At 40.2% G+C, this 16,915-nt stretch overlaps 1 protein-coding gene across 3 annotated transcripts in view; it reads right to left on the bottom strand.

Moving 5' to 3' along the window:
• kcnt1b (potassium sodium-activated channel subfamily T member 1b) overlaps nt 1–16,915 on the bottom strand; it is a 225,720-nt gene that overhangs the window by 112,910 nt on the left and 95,895 nt on the right. For all 3 annotated transcript variants that reach the window (XM_052036745.1, XM_052036743.1, XM_052036744.1), the window contains exons 3-6: nt 15,518–15,617; nt 6,225–6,284; nt 4,473–4,521; nt 1,910–1,969 (exon numbers count right to left, since the gene is read on the bottom strand). In XM_052036745.1, the coding sequence (XP_051892705.1) occupies nt 1,910–1,969; nt 4,473–4,521; nt 6,225–6,284; nt 15,518–15,617 (269 nt within the window). The remainder of the gene's footprint in view (nt 1–1,909; nt 1,970–4,472; nt 4,522–6,224; nt 6,285–15,517; nt 15,618–16,915) is intronic.

Here is a 16,915-nt window from a genome sequence, read left to right as displayed (position 1 = left end):
TTAGGGCAATGGCAATGTTCCCCTTGGAGTTCCAACTAATGCATTTGGTAAAGTAACAATAGGAATATCTCCCATCTAAAATTGTGTTCTTGCATGCTGTCTAGTAGGTAGATTGGAAGAGAATAACAGAGGTAAGAAGCAGGTTGCTGCTCCCATCTTTACAGCTATCGGAAATGAGAAGGAAAAGTAGATGCACTCTCATTAGATAGAGCTGCAACACAACTTGGTGCTTCCAAGATACTGATTCCAAAATGGCATTGCTGATACTTTGGGAAGTGGTAGGGAAGTTACACAGGCTGAAACAAGTGAGGTATTTAAAGACGGAAGTGGGTGAAGTTAAAAATATGTGAATGAGGAAGAAAAAACAAAATCAGGAGAAAGAATGAGGGAAGATATAGAGTCAGAAGGTAAACTTGGAGGGTAGAGACAGTGTAAGTATACTTTACGAGGATGTTGCCAGGACTAGAGGGCCTGAGTTATAGGGAGAGGTTGGCCAGGCTAAGTCTTTATTCCTTTAAACATAAGAGAATGAGGGGCGACCTTACAGAATTAAATTATGAGAGGCATAGATAAGGTGGATGGTAACAGTCTTTTTTCCAGGGTAGGGGAGTCCAAAACTAGAGGGTATAGGTTTAGGGTGAGAGGGGAAAGACTTAAAAGGGACCCGAGGGGCAACTTTTTCACGCAGAGGGTGGTGGGTATATGAATGAGCTGCCAGAGGAAGTGGTTGAGGCAGGTAGTATAATTTAAGAAGCACTTGGATAGGTACATGGAGGGGCGGGGCTTAGAAGAATATGGGCTGAACACAGGAAATTGGGACTAGCTGGGTGGGCACCGTGGTCAGCATGGACTGGTTGGGCCAAAGGGCCTGCATCTGAGGTATAATACTCTATGACTCTATTTTACTATATATTATTTGCACACGCATATAAACATAATGAGAGTGGGAGACACTAAAGCATCTCAGCTGGATCATAACTGATATGTTGTTAGGGTTGTTTTTCCTTGGGTTATTAAAAGGGTGAAACACACTTGTGCAGTACCAACAAACCCTTAATGCTCAGAATTTTCATCAAAATGAATGAAGTACCTTTAAAAATGTTAGGATTGTTAAGTGAACAGCTGCGAGTTATGTTAAGTCTGTGAGGTTACTTCAATTCCCCCATGCTTCTGTTCCAGAAACAGTTCAGTTGGCTTCCCTTATGCCAGCATTTATCATATATCGCATCCTGACAAGATAGATTCACGTTAGCAATTTCTCTTCCATTCAGTAGCCATGGGCTACTGCACTGGCGTTTTTCTGTACATTTCCCTAAATGTTCACTCAAAAAAGTTCTAACAAATCTGATCAACAAACAAAATACTGTAACTTTCAGTTATTTATCGGAACTCTGCTTTTTCACTGCTGGGATCTCATTTCAAATTCTGCCAGGACAGCCTGTGCTGTTCTATGACAGATAAAATAAAATGCACCTCTCTAAATGCCAATAAAATTAGGTTCTATAAATGCTATCCACTGTGTGCAGTCTGTCTGAAGGACCATTGTCTTAGTCAGCTTTATAGGGGAATTATGAGCATTTCTGGTCACTATAAAGGGGCATCATAATTCTGGAAACAGTCCTGCAAAAGGGATTGTCAGATACTTTTATGTCAGCAGTGGTTCCGATGTCTAGCTTTAAGTACCGAGGACAGAAGAATGGATTATGGAACACTAAGTCCACCAGCAAAGGGAAACAGACATTCGGACAAACATTCAAATAAACTCTCTGAAGAACCCAATGAAATCAACAGAATATTAAAAAACAATGTACAGCCATCAGTCCCTGCTTCAGAATTGGGTTTGAAATTGTTGAAGCTGTTTAGCTTTCAAAGACAGCTTAATCTTTTGACTAGTTTTATGAATTCTTACCTTGTAACTTAAATATGTGAGGAGCATAGTCTCCAGGAAACTAATTAAAGCCACTGTAACCTGTGGAGATAAATAAATATCATGATTAAGAATTAATTTGCTTTTCTGTGCAAATAATGTTAAATGAAAATGGAGTATTCCCCATTAAACACAAGAGAAGAAACTTGGTCTGCAGCATTCCAATGTAGGAGAATTTGTCAGTTTTATTACTGCTGTGTGATCAGTGAAAATTGCTGCCAAACCACCTCTCTAACCTTGAAAATTGAATTTTATATGTGTAGAGTTTTAATTCTTCTGAATTTAATTACAGTTGAAGACTTAAAAAAAAAACTTTAAATGTTTTGCTTTCACCTTTTCTGTTCAGTTGTCTCTGCATTCTTGCTTTTAGTTCCTCAGTTCATTCCCTCTATTTCTTTCTATGGCTCAATTAAAATGAATTTATCCCTCTTGGTTTGGAATCTGCAAATCTCAGTGAGGATTCTTCAAGGTTATTGTTGAAATCTTCATTGCTTTTCCCGCTCTGATGCTATAGGTGCCCTGAAGAGGTGCCCTTGCTGATCAGACACCAGATTAGAGGAACTCTGCCCATAAGTACACATACTCTCCTTGGGCAGTGGTCAACATGGTAATGGCAGGTGATATTCATTTGCCACTGAATGGAAAGTCAGGGCAGTGTTCACATGAGCTATTTATCATTTTTATATCATTGTCAAAAAAGGGAAACTGACTTGATTAACACCTGTGCCATCACCACTGTTGCCCTGATTTGAATGTAATCCATATTAACTGGATTTTCTATAAAACTTCCACATACAGTAACCTTGGGCATGTTTGAGCAAACAAGTTATGGACACTTGGAAGCTGCCCCAATTCAGCACAAAAAGACAGGCAACATCTGCAGTTTTCTTGTTTTGCCAAGTCACTTTAAGCAAAAATCAAAAAACTGCAAAATACTAGAAATGTGAAATAAAAACATAAAATGCTTGGAACACCCAGCAGGTCAGGCCGCACCTGTGGAAAGAAAAGGTCTGAGACCTTTCACCTTAAGTTTGCACTAGCATGGTAGCTGGTACAATGAAGGTTTAGTGTCTTGAGATTGGATAAAGCACATTTCTGGAACAAACGATAGCAGGTTTCCCAATTTGATTGAACCATATGTACTAAGTTCATGAGGGCTCGATTTTGTCCATATTTGTAAAATAATTATGTAAAACAGTGATCCATTTCCAGCCACGTATATGGGAGAAGATACTCCTGCATACTTTAATTTTATTCCAGGAATAAAGGGAGATAGTTACTATGAATCTTTTGTTGGGTTGAGTATTATACAAGAAGGAAATCCCAGCTACACAATGGTAAGAAATGTAGGTGAAAGGAAAGTATCATTGGTTCAGTATTTTCCCACAATGGGAAATATCTTTGGGTGAATAATTAATCACATAATCAGGAATTTATCAGCAAAGGAGAAACAAGTAAATTAAATAAGAGTGAAAATGAATAAATCTCATGAATGTTTGGATAGGGCTCATTATCAATTCTAAATAATGCTGAAAATATGCATTGTGGCTACAAGCGGGAGTTTAGTACGCCTTACAGCCTATCATTTCATTATGTGGTATTATCATCATTAAGGTCCATAATTTCATTATCTCATGGAGAACATGAATAAAGTGCTATTAACTACATCACAGTTTGTGGGTGGCACAGTGGTGCAACAGGTAGTGCTGCTGCCGCTTAGCTCCAGTTACCCAGACTTAATCCTGAAGTTTGGTGCTACCTGTGTAGAGTTTGCAAGCTCTCCGTGTGACTGCATGGTTCCCCTGGATGCTATGGTTTCTTCCCATATCCCCAAAATATGCTGGTTTGTGGATTTACTGACCACTGTAAATTATCCTAACATCGCTGGGCAGTAGGAGAATTAGAAGGTAGAATTGTGGGCATGCGAGAAGAGATTACAGGGAAATGAGTGGCAGAATGGGATTGAGGGAATTGCTCTGAGAGCCAACATATACTCAATGGGACAAATAGTCTCTTGCTACAAGGTAAGGAAATATGTATGTGTGTGAATATTCCATATTGGATAAATCAAAATTAATCTTCTGGCTTTGTGTTTTATAGTCCTGCTGTGAAAGTGCATTATTGCCTTCCCTCTCTTAGCCAGGAGACTGTCTTGCCCTTGAGAAGCATAGTTTGAAGGCTGAATTTGATGCACAATATGATAGCAACACGCGATTCACTGCTGCTCAGATCCAATCCGTGAAGTGGTGCATTCACCACCACTGAAACAGCACATGAAGTGCAGAATTGGGCATCATCGCATCTTTCATATCAATTCTCCGAACCATATATGGTCAATGAGCTCCTGGTGATGGGTGCAGAATTTGTTCTGTGGCAATTCCAATGATATACTCCACCCCAATAAACATTCCACTCGAAGTGAATAGAATGGCAACATTTAGACATACTGGCTTGAACCAGCTTCACAGAAAGAACAGTTGTACTTCGGTACAAATAGAGAATGACCTTCTCTGATGTTGAGGTCAGTCTTTATTTTCTCACCCACCTGAATTCCCCACAGTGGCAGGCTTCTGTTAACCCAAAGTATAGGTGCCCTGTAAGTATAAAAAAGAATTGGAGCCAAGTAAACCTTTCAAATATCAGAGTCATAACCAATCAGCCATACTCTAACATTGTATTTCACTTCGTTGTGACATTAAAACCTTGCTAATTCTGTGGAGACCGTACAAATCTCATGTCAAAGAGTCAGAATTGTAATGCACAGAGACAAGCCCTTAAACCCACCCCATCCATACTGCCCGTCTATACTAATCCCATTTTCCTGCATTAGGGTTGTATCCTTCTACCCCTTGCCTTTTTAAGCACTTGTCTAAATATCTCTTAAACGTAGTGATTGTATCTGAATCCACCACTTGCCTGGCAGCGAGTTCCAGATATCAACCACTCTGTGTAAAAACCTTTCCCCTCAAATTCCCCTTAAAACTACTTCCCCTCACCTCAAACCTGTGCCCTCTTGTTCTTGGTATCCCTGCCATGGGATAAAGATCACGACTATCTACACCTCTTATTAATTTTATATACCTTTGTCAGGTCAGCCCTCAGCCTCCATCACTTCACTCCAAACAATATCCTCGTGAATCTCCTCTTTACTCTCTCTAGCACAATTACATCCTTTCTATGGTGTGATGACTTCACACAATAATCCAAGGGTAGTCTAACCAGTCCTTTGTAAAGTGCGACATAATGGCCCAATATTTATATTCTATGTCATGACCCCTGACGGCGAGCATGCCACATGCCTTCTTCACCACCCTACCTACTTATGTCCCACTTTCAAGGAACTATAGACTTGAACCCCAAAGATATCCTTATTCCTCAATAATAAGATTTAAAGCTGAAAATCTACCAAAGGCCTCACATCCCTAACCATCAAACAAGGTGAGACATAAACTCTTGTCAAACTGACTGGATTTGTGATCAAATGTAAATCTGATGTCTACACTGAGGAGTGGGTAACAGGAGTAGCAAATACTCTCACTGCTCCTGTGATGGCACTCGAGTTACTTTACCAACAAATACTCTAAAACTTAGTTCACACTGACAACTTTGCGCAGTGTACCATAACATTAATCTGTGAGCTTCTGCTCGAGGGAACATGAAACAACAAGGTTCAGCATTGCAACTTCTATGAGACAACAAGGTCCAGAACTACTATGTGGTTAACGAATGGATACGTGATGAACAGAAATTGGTTACAGGGTGTGAAAACTTTCACTAACTTCCCTCCTTAAGCTGTTTAATTTTAATAAAAGGCAATCATTCAGACTTGACAAGGTAATCATTGATAATTAATTAATATTTAAAATGAAAAATTGCTTTTTCTCCTTATAAAGGTGGTGAGTTGCACAGCTAAGAGGAATTTCTCTTTACAACCCAATAGTTGTGAGCTCATGCCCCAAGAATGGCTGAATATTAAATCAGATCAGCCATCGACTTCATTGTATGCATGGAAAGGAACACCATACGGTAGATTTTCCTGACACCTTTTTTCTTGTTAAAGAGCTTTAAATATAATATTCCTTCCTTGAAAATCATACCTTTTTAGTTGCTTAAAAGTAATAAATGAAAAAAAATGGTGCCCTATGCACCTCTTAAAAAGGAGGAGGAGTTAAACAAAACTTTGTATTAAAAATGCATCAATAAAGATCAAAATTCTATTTATCAACTTACCTGGCTTCCCCACATCCTTGCTACAGAAATATAGTTCAAGCACATTACATTGCAAAGCATTACTTACCAGTTAATTACGAGATTAGATGTTGGACGTGAAGTGTAATTCTGCTTTGAACATCCCCAACTAAGAGAAAAATCAATAATAACACAGAAAGCAGCAGTGAGATTAAAATACTTGTACAAAACATTATACAAAGCCAAATGTCTCAAGATACAGTACAAGGAACTAGAATTAAAAAATTGAAGGGAAACGGCTAAAAGTTTAAATGGGTAGGCTGCTCATAGGAAGCTACTGCAGGGGGATGAGCAAGTACCAAGGCAGAGGAATATTTTATAGAATGAAACTGCACACAAGGTCACTATGTATACTTCATCCACTGTTTGGAAGAGTTGCCCAGGGAGTCCTGATGTTTCCAAAATGTCCTGTTCTCGTCAAATATATAACTGATTCCATCATCTTTTCAGACCTTGCATTGTAGATCATAACCAGTACAAAGAAAATTCCCTTCACCTACTTCCTGGTGCTTTTTTTAAAAAACATTTTTCTTAATTTTGCACCCTTTGATTTCTCCATTCTGAAAGTGAAAGCAGTTATGTTTTAGTTGACAGCATCAGCTATGGTCAGTTGGGATTATTCTCACCTTTAAGTCAGAAGATTCACATCCCACTACAAAGACTCGTGCACAAAAATTTAACCAATACTCCTGTGCAGTACTGAGAAGTGCTGTGCTGTTTGAGGTGCAGCCTTGAAGGTGAGGGTCCTTCTGCTCTCGTGTGTATGTGGGGAAAAAAAACCCACAGCATAATTTGGAAGTTGATTAAGGGAGTTATCCTTGGTGTTCTGGGCAATGCTTTTCCCTCAATTAACATCACCAAGAAACAGATTATTATATCACTATTTTTTGAGGGAGCGTGCTTAAGACTATAAGACATAGCAGCAGAATTAGGCCATTCAGCCCTTTGAGTCTGCTCTGCCACTCGATCATGGTTGATTTATTTTCCCCTCTCAACCCCATTCTCCTGCCTTCTCCCCATAACCTTTGACACCCTTACTAATCAAGAACTTATCAACCTCCGCTTTAAATATACTCAATGACTTGGCCTCCACAGCCGTCTGTGGCAATGAATTCCACACATTCACCACCCTCCAGCTAAATAATTCCTCCTCATCTCTGTTCTTAATGCAAAGTAGCTGCTGGATCTCCAATATTGCAACAGTAACTACACTTCAAAAGTAATTCATTGGCTATAACACACTTTGGGACACCTATTGATGGTTGATAAATCTTTCCCTTTTTGATGTTATGAAAACTGCTCATAAAGTTGAATACCTTTATTAAATCTCAATTTAAACTCTGCTTCTTTTATCTCTGACTATAATCTTCCCCTCATCTCTGAGTTACTGTGTGTAGTGTATTGGGAAAGATCTATGAACCATTATTGTAAAGCTGATGAATTCTGCAGTAAATAATCTCAAGGAGTCTCATAGCATCTGTGAACTCTTTATTGAAGACCAACTTTTAGCACATACCATCCCATTATGTCATAATCTAATGTGAACTCAATCATTTACATACAGACATATCCGTGTTCTGTACACTCAAAATCCTTGACATCCTCCTCTAAATGAGGTACCCATGATTTTACACAGCTTTCTAGCTGAGGCCTAACCAATTACTTTTGTGAGGAGCATTTAGAACATGGAAGATTTAAAAGTGTGGCAAACAATGAGGGTACTGAAGGATTCAAGAAAAAGAAAAAAATAATATAGAATTCATGTGCTGGGGAAATGAGAGTTGGTGAAGGTCAGAGAGTATCAGAATCAGGTTTATTATCACTGACATATGTCGTGAAATTTGTTGTTTTGCGGCAGCAGTACCGTGCAATTCATAAAAATTACTATGTTACAAAAATAAATAAATAGTGCAAAAGAGGAATAACAAGGTGGTGTTCATGGGTTTATGGACTGTTCAGAAATCTGACTGCAGAGGGGAAGAAGCTGTCCTTGAAACATTGAGTGTGGGACTTCAGGCTCCTGTACCTCCTCCCTGATGGTAGTATCATGAAGAGGGCATGTCCTGGGCGGTGAGGGTCCTTAATGATGGATGCTGCCTTCTTGAGGCACCCCTTCTTGAAGGTGTCCTCAATGGCAGGCAGGGTTGTGCCGTGATGGAGCTGGCTGAGTCTGCAACCCTCTGCAGCCTCTTTCAATTCTGCATATAGGAGCCTCCATACCAGGCGGTGATGCAACCAGTCAGAATGCTCTCCACCGTACATCTGTAGAAATTTGCAAAGTCTTTGGCGACATACCAAATCTCCTCAAACTCCTAATGAAGTGGAGCCACTGGTGTGCCTTCTTCGTGACTGCATCAATGTGTTGGGCCCAAGATAAATCCTCTGAGATGTTGATGCCCAGGAACTTGAAGCTGCTCACCCTTTCCACCGCTGACCCCTCAATGAAGACCGGTGCGTGTTCTCCTGACTTCCCCTTCCTGAAGTCCACAATCAGTTCCTTGGTCTTGCTGATGTTGAGTGCAAGGTTGTTGTTACGACACCACTCAACCAGCCAATCTGTCTCACTCATGCCTCCTCATTGCCATCTGAGATTCTGCCAACAACAGTGGTGTCATCGGCAAATTCATAGATGGCGTTTGAGCTGTGCCTAGCCACACAGTGATGTGTAGAGAGAGTAGAGCAATGGGCTAAGCACGTAGCTTTGAGGTGCACCTGTGTTGATTGTCAGCGAGGAGGAGATGTCGCTACCAATACACATTGACTGTGGTCTCCTGATAAGAAAGTCGAGGATCCAGTTGCAGAGAGAGTACAAAGGCCCAGATTTTGAAGCTTGTTGATTAGTACTGAGAGGATAAAGGTTTTGAATGCAGAGCTGTAATTGATAAACAGCAGCCTGACGTATGTTTTGCTGTTGTCTAAGTGCTCCAAAGCTGAGTGGAGAGCCAGTGAAATTGTGTCTGTTGTAGCCCTATTGTGGCATTAGGCAAATTGCAGTGGGTCCAGGTCCTTGCTCAGGCAGCAGTTAATTCTAGCCATGACCAACCTCTCAAAACACTTCATCACAGTAAATGTGAGTGCTACTGGACGATAATCATTGAAGCAGCTCACCTTGCTCTTCTTGGGCACCGGTATGATTGATGCTCTTTTGAAGCAGGTGGGAACCTCCGACTGCAGCAGTGAGAAGTTGAAGATGTCCTTGAACACTCTAGCCAGTTGGCCGGCACAGTTTTTCAGTACCCTGCCACGTACACCATCAGGGCCTGTCACTTTGCGAGGGTTTATCCTCTTAAAGGATGTTCTGACGTCAGCCTTCGAGACAGAGATCACAAGATTGCCGGATGCTGTGAGGACTCACACAGGTGTAGTGTTATTCTCCCTTTCAAAGTGTGCATATAAGGCATTGAGCTTATCGGGAAGTGAATCATCACTACCATTTATTCTGTTAGGTTTCGCCTTATAGGAAATAATAGCATGCAAACCCTGCCACAGCTGTTGTGCATCCGAATGTCTCTCTAACTTCACGCAGAATTGCCCTTTTGCTCTCACGATGGCCTTCCATCGACACACCTGGACTTCTTGTCGGGTACTGGATCATCAGTCTTGAATGCCCCATCCTTCATCATTGCTGGGTCCCAATCCTGAAAATCCCTATCCAACAGCACTGTGGGAGGACCTTCCACATAACAACTACTATGGTTCAACTAGGCACCTCACCACTATCTTCTCATAGCCAATGGGGGATGTCAATAAACGCCGGCCTTGTCAAAATGCCCAAATCTTGAAAAATGAAGAAAAGTGCCTACATTTCAAACAAATCACAGTGGCTATAAAGTGCCTTGCAACATCCTGAAAATCTGGCAGTTATGATTCACTCCCCGATGAGCTCAATGCCTTACGTGCACACTGTGAAAGGGAGAATAACATTACACCTGTGTGAGTCCTCACAGCATCTGGCGATCCTGAAAGTCAAGATCCTTTTTTTTAAATATGACCTGTGACCTCTAGAATCTTAGCATTGAAACAGTATTGAAAATTAAAATTGTGTATACTTTATGTTTTTCTTGTGAATGCTGCTGATATATTGCAATGTGTCTGTGATGCAGCTGCAAGTAAATTTTTCATTGCATCTGTGCATACATGTACTTGTGCATGTGACAATGAACTTGACTTTGACTTGAGATATAAAATTTCAGGGTCAAAATGACTTTTCTCATAATCCAAACTGATTTAGAACTTTAAATGTCGTCTTCTGTATCATACAGTGTACAGCTGCCCTTATAAGTGCTCCAGGTAGCAATCAAAACAAATAGACTTGAGGTTGTGCATCACTGAGTCAAGCCATGGCAATCAGTTGCTAAGGGAAATTGGATCAGTCAGTAATACGTAGCACTTATAAGGGAAATCAAACAGAATGTATCTGTTGTGGTAATGCTGAAGAAAGCTGTAATTTATCTTGGCTTTATGTTGGGCTGGCATCCAGATACACAGTAGTCAGACCATCATCGATATAGTAGGGTGGTAAAGTGACCATGAGGTACCTTAGTGAGAGCACAACAATCAGACAAGTGGATTAAAAGAGAAAACATGAATGTGAGTGGGAGAGCTTAGCAAGAAAAAGGTCCAAGGGCAGCTTTAGTTGCAATTCGTAAATTAGTTAAGGTCTTGTCTCTGATGTGCTATGGATCCGTGGATCTAAAAACTAATAAATGCATGAAAACAACTCACCTGCAATTACATTTTTGATCAAGATCAGCATACAATTGTTTGCATAAATTAAACAACCTATCCCTTGTTTAATGCTGAGGGGCCATCCTCATGATTCAGTAGAGCGTTGTTTCAATATTGTATTCAGTGGAGAGTCTGGCAGCAGAGCAGGAGGTCAGGTGCTTCAGCTCCAGCTGATCTCTGATTTCTGGAAGTCAGAGATGAGCTGACCCACAAAGTGGTGGTCAGCAGTTCTCTACAGAACTGTCAACCCAAGCTAAGTATCCTTCAGCCCTCACCTTATTTCAGACTATGCTTTAATTGCTGGTTTGTTCTGTTTACATTTCAAAAGCCTGATCTTTTCAAAAGCCTGTATGTGGTGCTGTTGCAAATCTGGTGAATAAATGTTAGATGGCCTGTTAGGAAATAACTAGGGAATAAGAAAAAAGTAGATGTGCCCCCAAGCCTCCAGTGTGTGTACATAAATGGCCCACTAAAAGGCTGGAGTACTCCTGAACTAGATTTCTGCTTAATGGGAATGGTTTTGCATTTAGACTATTCACTTCTTGTTTAAGACAAGTTTTTGTTGGAGTGTGATCAGTCTATGTGGATGACAACAATTAACTCTTAATAAATTAAGACTGGATGTGGTTTCTTGATGAATGGATTAAATAAACGTGCATCGCAACTACACTATGGTTTATAAGTTAATTGTTGGCCGTTGAACCCTTTTCATTTTCTCATGTTGTGGCACAGATCGAACAGTAACCTGGATTCGACAGAGTCCTTTATTCTTAAAAAGATAAAATACTGTAATACACTTCGCCTTAAAAGTTACCATGGGATGCTGCAGAACGTTTTCCACAGACATTCCTCTGGAATTCCTCCCTCCATGTCTTTAGGGAGACATTAGCCCATTTTAAAATAATTGGTTTGACGTCACCATGGAAACAGCAGGGAGGAAATTCATGAGACATATCATAAAGGCAGATTCCTCCATTGGTCATTCCTAAAAGTGCAGGGAGTACAGGAAGCTGTGGCTCCATAGTTATTAACTTTCCAGGTATTCATTTTGAGCACAACCAAAAGCAGCCTTTAAGTACTGGTATTCATGCATCTACTGGCAGCACTTCAGGAATCACAAGGCCAAATGTACACAGACTTCAATGCCTTGTGAAGCCAGAGGGTACACTCCTAATCCTCTTGTCTGCCCAGAATGAAATAGTACTAAGTTGTTTGCAGGACCTCAAGTTGAAACATCGACTCACACCTTTTGCCTCCGACGATACTGCTCGACCTGTTGAGTTCGTCCAGTGTTCTGTTTGTTGTTCCATGTCCTAGCATCTGCATTCTCTTATGGTTCCAAATTGTTTCTTACTTTGTTGTGATTCCCTAATTGAAAGAACTCTAGTGCAGCTGCTGAGAAACTGATAGAGCTGGTGAAGCACGCATGGTGAGAATTTATCTGGCTAATGACCAGTTAGCACAGAGGTCAAAGCCAGTAATAGGGTGCCAGTTTGCAAATTCAGGATCCCTAATATGTGCTTCAGATATACACATTAGAATGCTGCAAGCTACTGAAACCAACTTGAAGTCAAAGCACTGGGACAGCGTTGGGTGAGAGAGATAGAAATCTGAAAGTCATCTTGCCAAGTTTTTAACCAAAATGTGAGGCACAGCCCCATCCAGTTTTGAAGAATATTTGGCATGAAGCTTTGCATTTCCTTACAAATAATTTTGCAAGCTCCTGTGGAGAAAAGCTCTTGTAAGTCAGAAACACAGTAAACTCTCATTTATCCAATATTTATGCATCTGGAATTCTCATGTCACTGGCAAAAATTTCAAAGCTCAGTTGATAAGCTCAAACAGTGACTTTTATTTCAACTGTTATACCAAATAAATGTGAAAAGACATTTTAGTTTATTTACATTAATACTTAAAGGCTGTGCAATTGTAGGCTGATTAGTTGCAACATCCTCTTTGAACATTTGGCACTTCTTCTGATGGTGAGTAGTCTTTCATTTATTTTTGCTGTATTTTACATTAACAAAATACAGAATTGCAGTGCAAAACATTGTTATTTAAAAGGGCAAGGTTAGTTTAACAATTTATTTAAACTTGGAATACCAGTAATTGATCTATTGTCACTTTTTTGCAGCAATTCTCATGCAACCAGCAAACCCACTGCATTCCCCCCACTCCCCAATCCCCAATCCACTGCAGATGCTGGATAGTTGAAAAACACGAAGTGCCAGAGGTGCGTATGCAATTGAACACTCGAGAAAACATGACCAAGGGAAACTATCAACTATAAAACTCACTTCACCTTGAGATAGTCCAAGCATGTACATGATTAACCTTTCACCCCAAGTCAGTCTCCTTGGTCAGGCAAAAATAAAACTGAAGCTAAATCAGGAATGTTTATATTAATGAGCATCTGCTCTTATTTCAAATTATGACCTTTCAATCAAATTGCAAAAGATCTGAGATGAAAGGTTAGTCTAATTCTTCTCCTCCAGACCTACCATTCACATTCAGCAATCTCTGACCCTTTTGGGATACAAACAGCAATCAACGTATGTAATATTATTCCATGTGCACATTGCTTTCAACAAACATCACATAAGGAAAAGCTGTTTTGTTTGCGATCTTCATTTTTCACTGTACATTCAAGTCCCAATATAGACCTTGAGCAGTCTGATAGGCCCTTCAATGTTCATTATCGACAAGCTTCATTATTGGTGGAGCCAACCTTTAGATCAATAATCATCCAAGGCCTATCAACCTGTTCCAATAGGCATAGATGGCTAGAAAATGGATTTCACATGCTTTGGTACACCAAATGGACATTTTGTCCTAATGCCAAATCTTACGTGATCAAAAATATAAAATTGGAAAGTTGTACGATCCCTGTTTTAAAAAAAAAATCACTATCATGCTTTTCTCCTTTTAAGAAGCATCAAAATCCAACCTGCACAATTAAACGGCAGCTGCCACATTATTTGTGCACTGACTCACAAGAAGCAAATTGGTGCTTTTACCGAGGATTCTTCATGGCAGGAAATGGGGAGTTGGATCTCTAGCTGGAGGCCCCTGATGTATGTTCCAAGTCACATGGGTAGCAGCAGCATCTGGGCATTAGTCTAGGGATGTGTGACCTGAAGCTACCGGTGTATGTATGCTTTGACTTGTGCTCAGAGCTACCGACAATGAGGTTTTTAATACTTGGCAACATTAGTAAAATATGATGTCTCTGAAAACTTTAAATTATGTAAGTGCAATCCCTTTAAGTGAGATGTACTCTTTGTTTTTACTGGGAGTTAAGAATGAAGGTCATCAATCACAACCTTTTGAGACTTTTTCCTGCAAGAAATTGTTGGACCACGCACATTGATGAGATCATTGTGTGGGAAGTATGATGAGGAGGTGACACCCGTGTTGGGGCAAATCATGACTGGAAGTGCTGATCCAACTTCCCAATGGCCAGGGCCAACAAAAACTGAGCAACGACGTTTCAAAAAGACATCGAATGTCTCTGCACTATTTTCGCAAAAAACAAGTGCAAATAGGTTCAATTTATACCCAGATGTCCCACCTGAGTTAAAAAGAACTGCTGCAAATTTGGAATTTCATCTAACAGCATGTTGAAGTTTTTCAACGATGCGAACTGTTGCCTCTTTTATAGGAGATAGAAATTACATACTCAACTTGCATGCTGATTTTCTACGGAATTGCGCATGGGGAGTCAATTAGAAGTGGACACTTCTGAAAAGAGAGCAGTTTGGACAAGGAAGTGTAGATACAATTCAGCCCTCTTTTGAAATCATACATTCTACACTGATGTGATTTTACTTTATTGTTAGATAATGAAATTGACAGAGTTTGGGAAGTAGAGAAGACCAGAACATGGCATGGAGGTCACGAAACTGAGAGAGGTAAAGCACAAGGAACAACACCACTGCCTGTGGGAGGAAGATATTGCAGTGTGAAAATTTAAACAGGCACTGTCAATTATAAATACAGACATGGGAAAAATTAACAACAGTGAGCTAATGTCAGGTTTTGAAGAAAGGAAATGAATATAAATATACTTCAAACCTATTTGCATTTGTAATTTGGGAGATGAAACGAAGGCAAGCGCAGACTCATATAGAGCATAAATGTGGGGACTCTCTAGCTGGGCTGAATGTCCTTTTTTGTGTGGTATAACTTCCATGTAATCCTATGTAATATCTTTTTCATTGTTTTAAATTTAGGGATCACTTAATTGATGCTATAACCAACTCATTGGTGAAAAGTCACTAGCTCCGGATTACAGAGTAGAGTTGCACCATGCAGAGCCCAAAAGATATGGTCAAAGCCAAGGGCATACAGGAAATATCCATAATTCTCTTAACATTCAGCACATCACAGTTATGGCCTAGGCATGAATAATGCCAAAAATATTTGATAGCCCGTTTGTTTAATTAGTGTCACAATATTAGCTTAGATTGAACACCCTAATGTAATCACCACCAAAACTGGAGACACACCAGGCAAAATTCCTAGTGCAATGAATCACTACCAGGGTTGTACAAGACATTTAATTAAGGATGTACATGAATTGTGATCTTGGCTGCTTTAAAAAGAACATCTTACCATCCAATTCCTTCTTCAGGATGATCCAGCAGAACTCGCACAATGTACAAAACACACGTGAGCACCTTCAAGGAGAAGTTAAAGAGTCGTATTCTTAAACCTGCACAGAAAGGTAAAGCACGCTTTACTTGGGACTCATTTTCAATGAATGACCTAATTAGTATAATTCGAGAAATTTATACATGCAGACTTTTTTTTTCAGCTCTGATTAAAATGTGATTTCCAAGTCAAATCAAACCAAACTGGAAACTTGGTCAGGGCCTTCCAGTTGCAAATCACACCAGCTTCAGAGCATTGCCAAAGAAACAAGGTCACATTCTACTGAGGTCTCCAGCTGGACAATCTCAGAACAAATAGCACAGCGTGGCGCAGGTTCCAGCCCGTGGCTGGAAACTTCAAAGGGCAGGTTAGGTTCCCTTGCTTACCACCTCTCATTTAGGGTCTCCCACTGTACTGAACCCATCCACCAACTCCAGAACTAATTGTCCTTTAAACCCTAAACCCAACCAACTCCCAACTCCCTGATTAACCCTGATTACCCCACATTTCCTGATAACACCATCATTCCTCAATTGCCCAAATTCGCTGATTGGTCCCCAAATGCACCTGGCAACGAACTCCCTATTTGGCCCCTGCCCTTCAACTCTCCACACTGACTTAGCACTCATGCCTAAAGCCACATTCTGACCACAGGTTCAATCCCAAACTGACCACTGACACAAGGCCCAACCGAATCTCTATCCCCCAATCACAAGAGATCTCTTCCCCATGAACCCCTGGTCTCGGCCTCAGTCCTGGACTATTGTGATACTTTCTCTCATGGGGCAACAATGAAGGAACGTGTTTACGGTCCACTGGGTATTGTTCAATACTTGGACTTAATACACCACTGAATTTTGTGGGCCCACAACCAAAATGCCATTGGTATGCAATGACCCTTTAGTTGGTCTCCACTGAATTCCTATGCCTTTGCATACATTTTCTCTGAATCAGAAGGTTAGTGAGGTACTGAGGAGATGATGCATTGTACACCGAGTTGAATCTGAATGGGAGGAATGAAATAAACTGGATTTTTCTTTGAAAACACTGATGCAGAAACATTAGGTTCCTTCTGTAATGTATGATTTATGATTCTGTAAGATACTGTTCAAAACTCACTTTAAAAACAAATCATGCATTTATAAAATTAGGTACTCCTGATGATGAATAAAGATTGAGCAACAAATCAGATACAAGGGATGCACCAGTCATTTGAGAAGGAGACATATCATGGTCCTTCTGAAAAATCATACAAACCTCAGAGAGCCTGCAACTGATTTCATATCAGCTATAATCAGAAAGGACATCACATCACCTAGAGAGGTTTTATTGCCTTAGACAAATCAAACTGCAGCTACA

This window comes from Pristis pectinata, chromosome 23 (genome assembly GCF_009764475.1).
Source record: "Pristis pectinata isolate sPriPec2 chromosome 23, sPriPec2.1.pri, whole genome shotgun sequence".
Taxonomy (NCBI): Eukaryota; Metazoa; Chordata; class Chondrichthyes; order Rhinopristiformes; family Pristidae; genus Pristis; species Pristis pectinata.
This window is presented reverse-complemented; position numbering and strand designations above follow the sequence as displayed.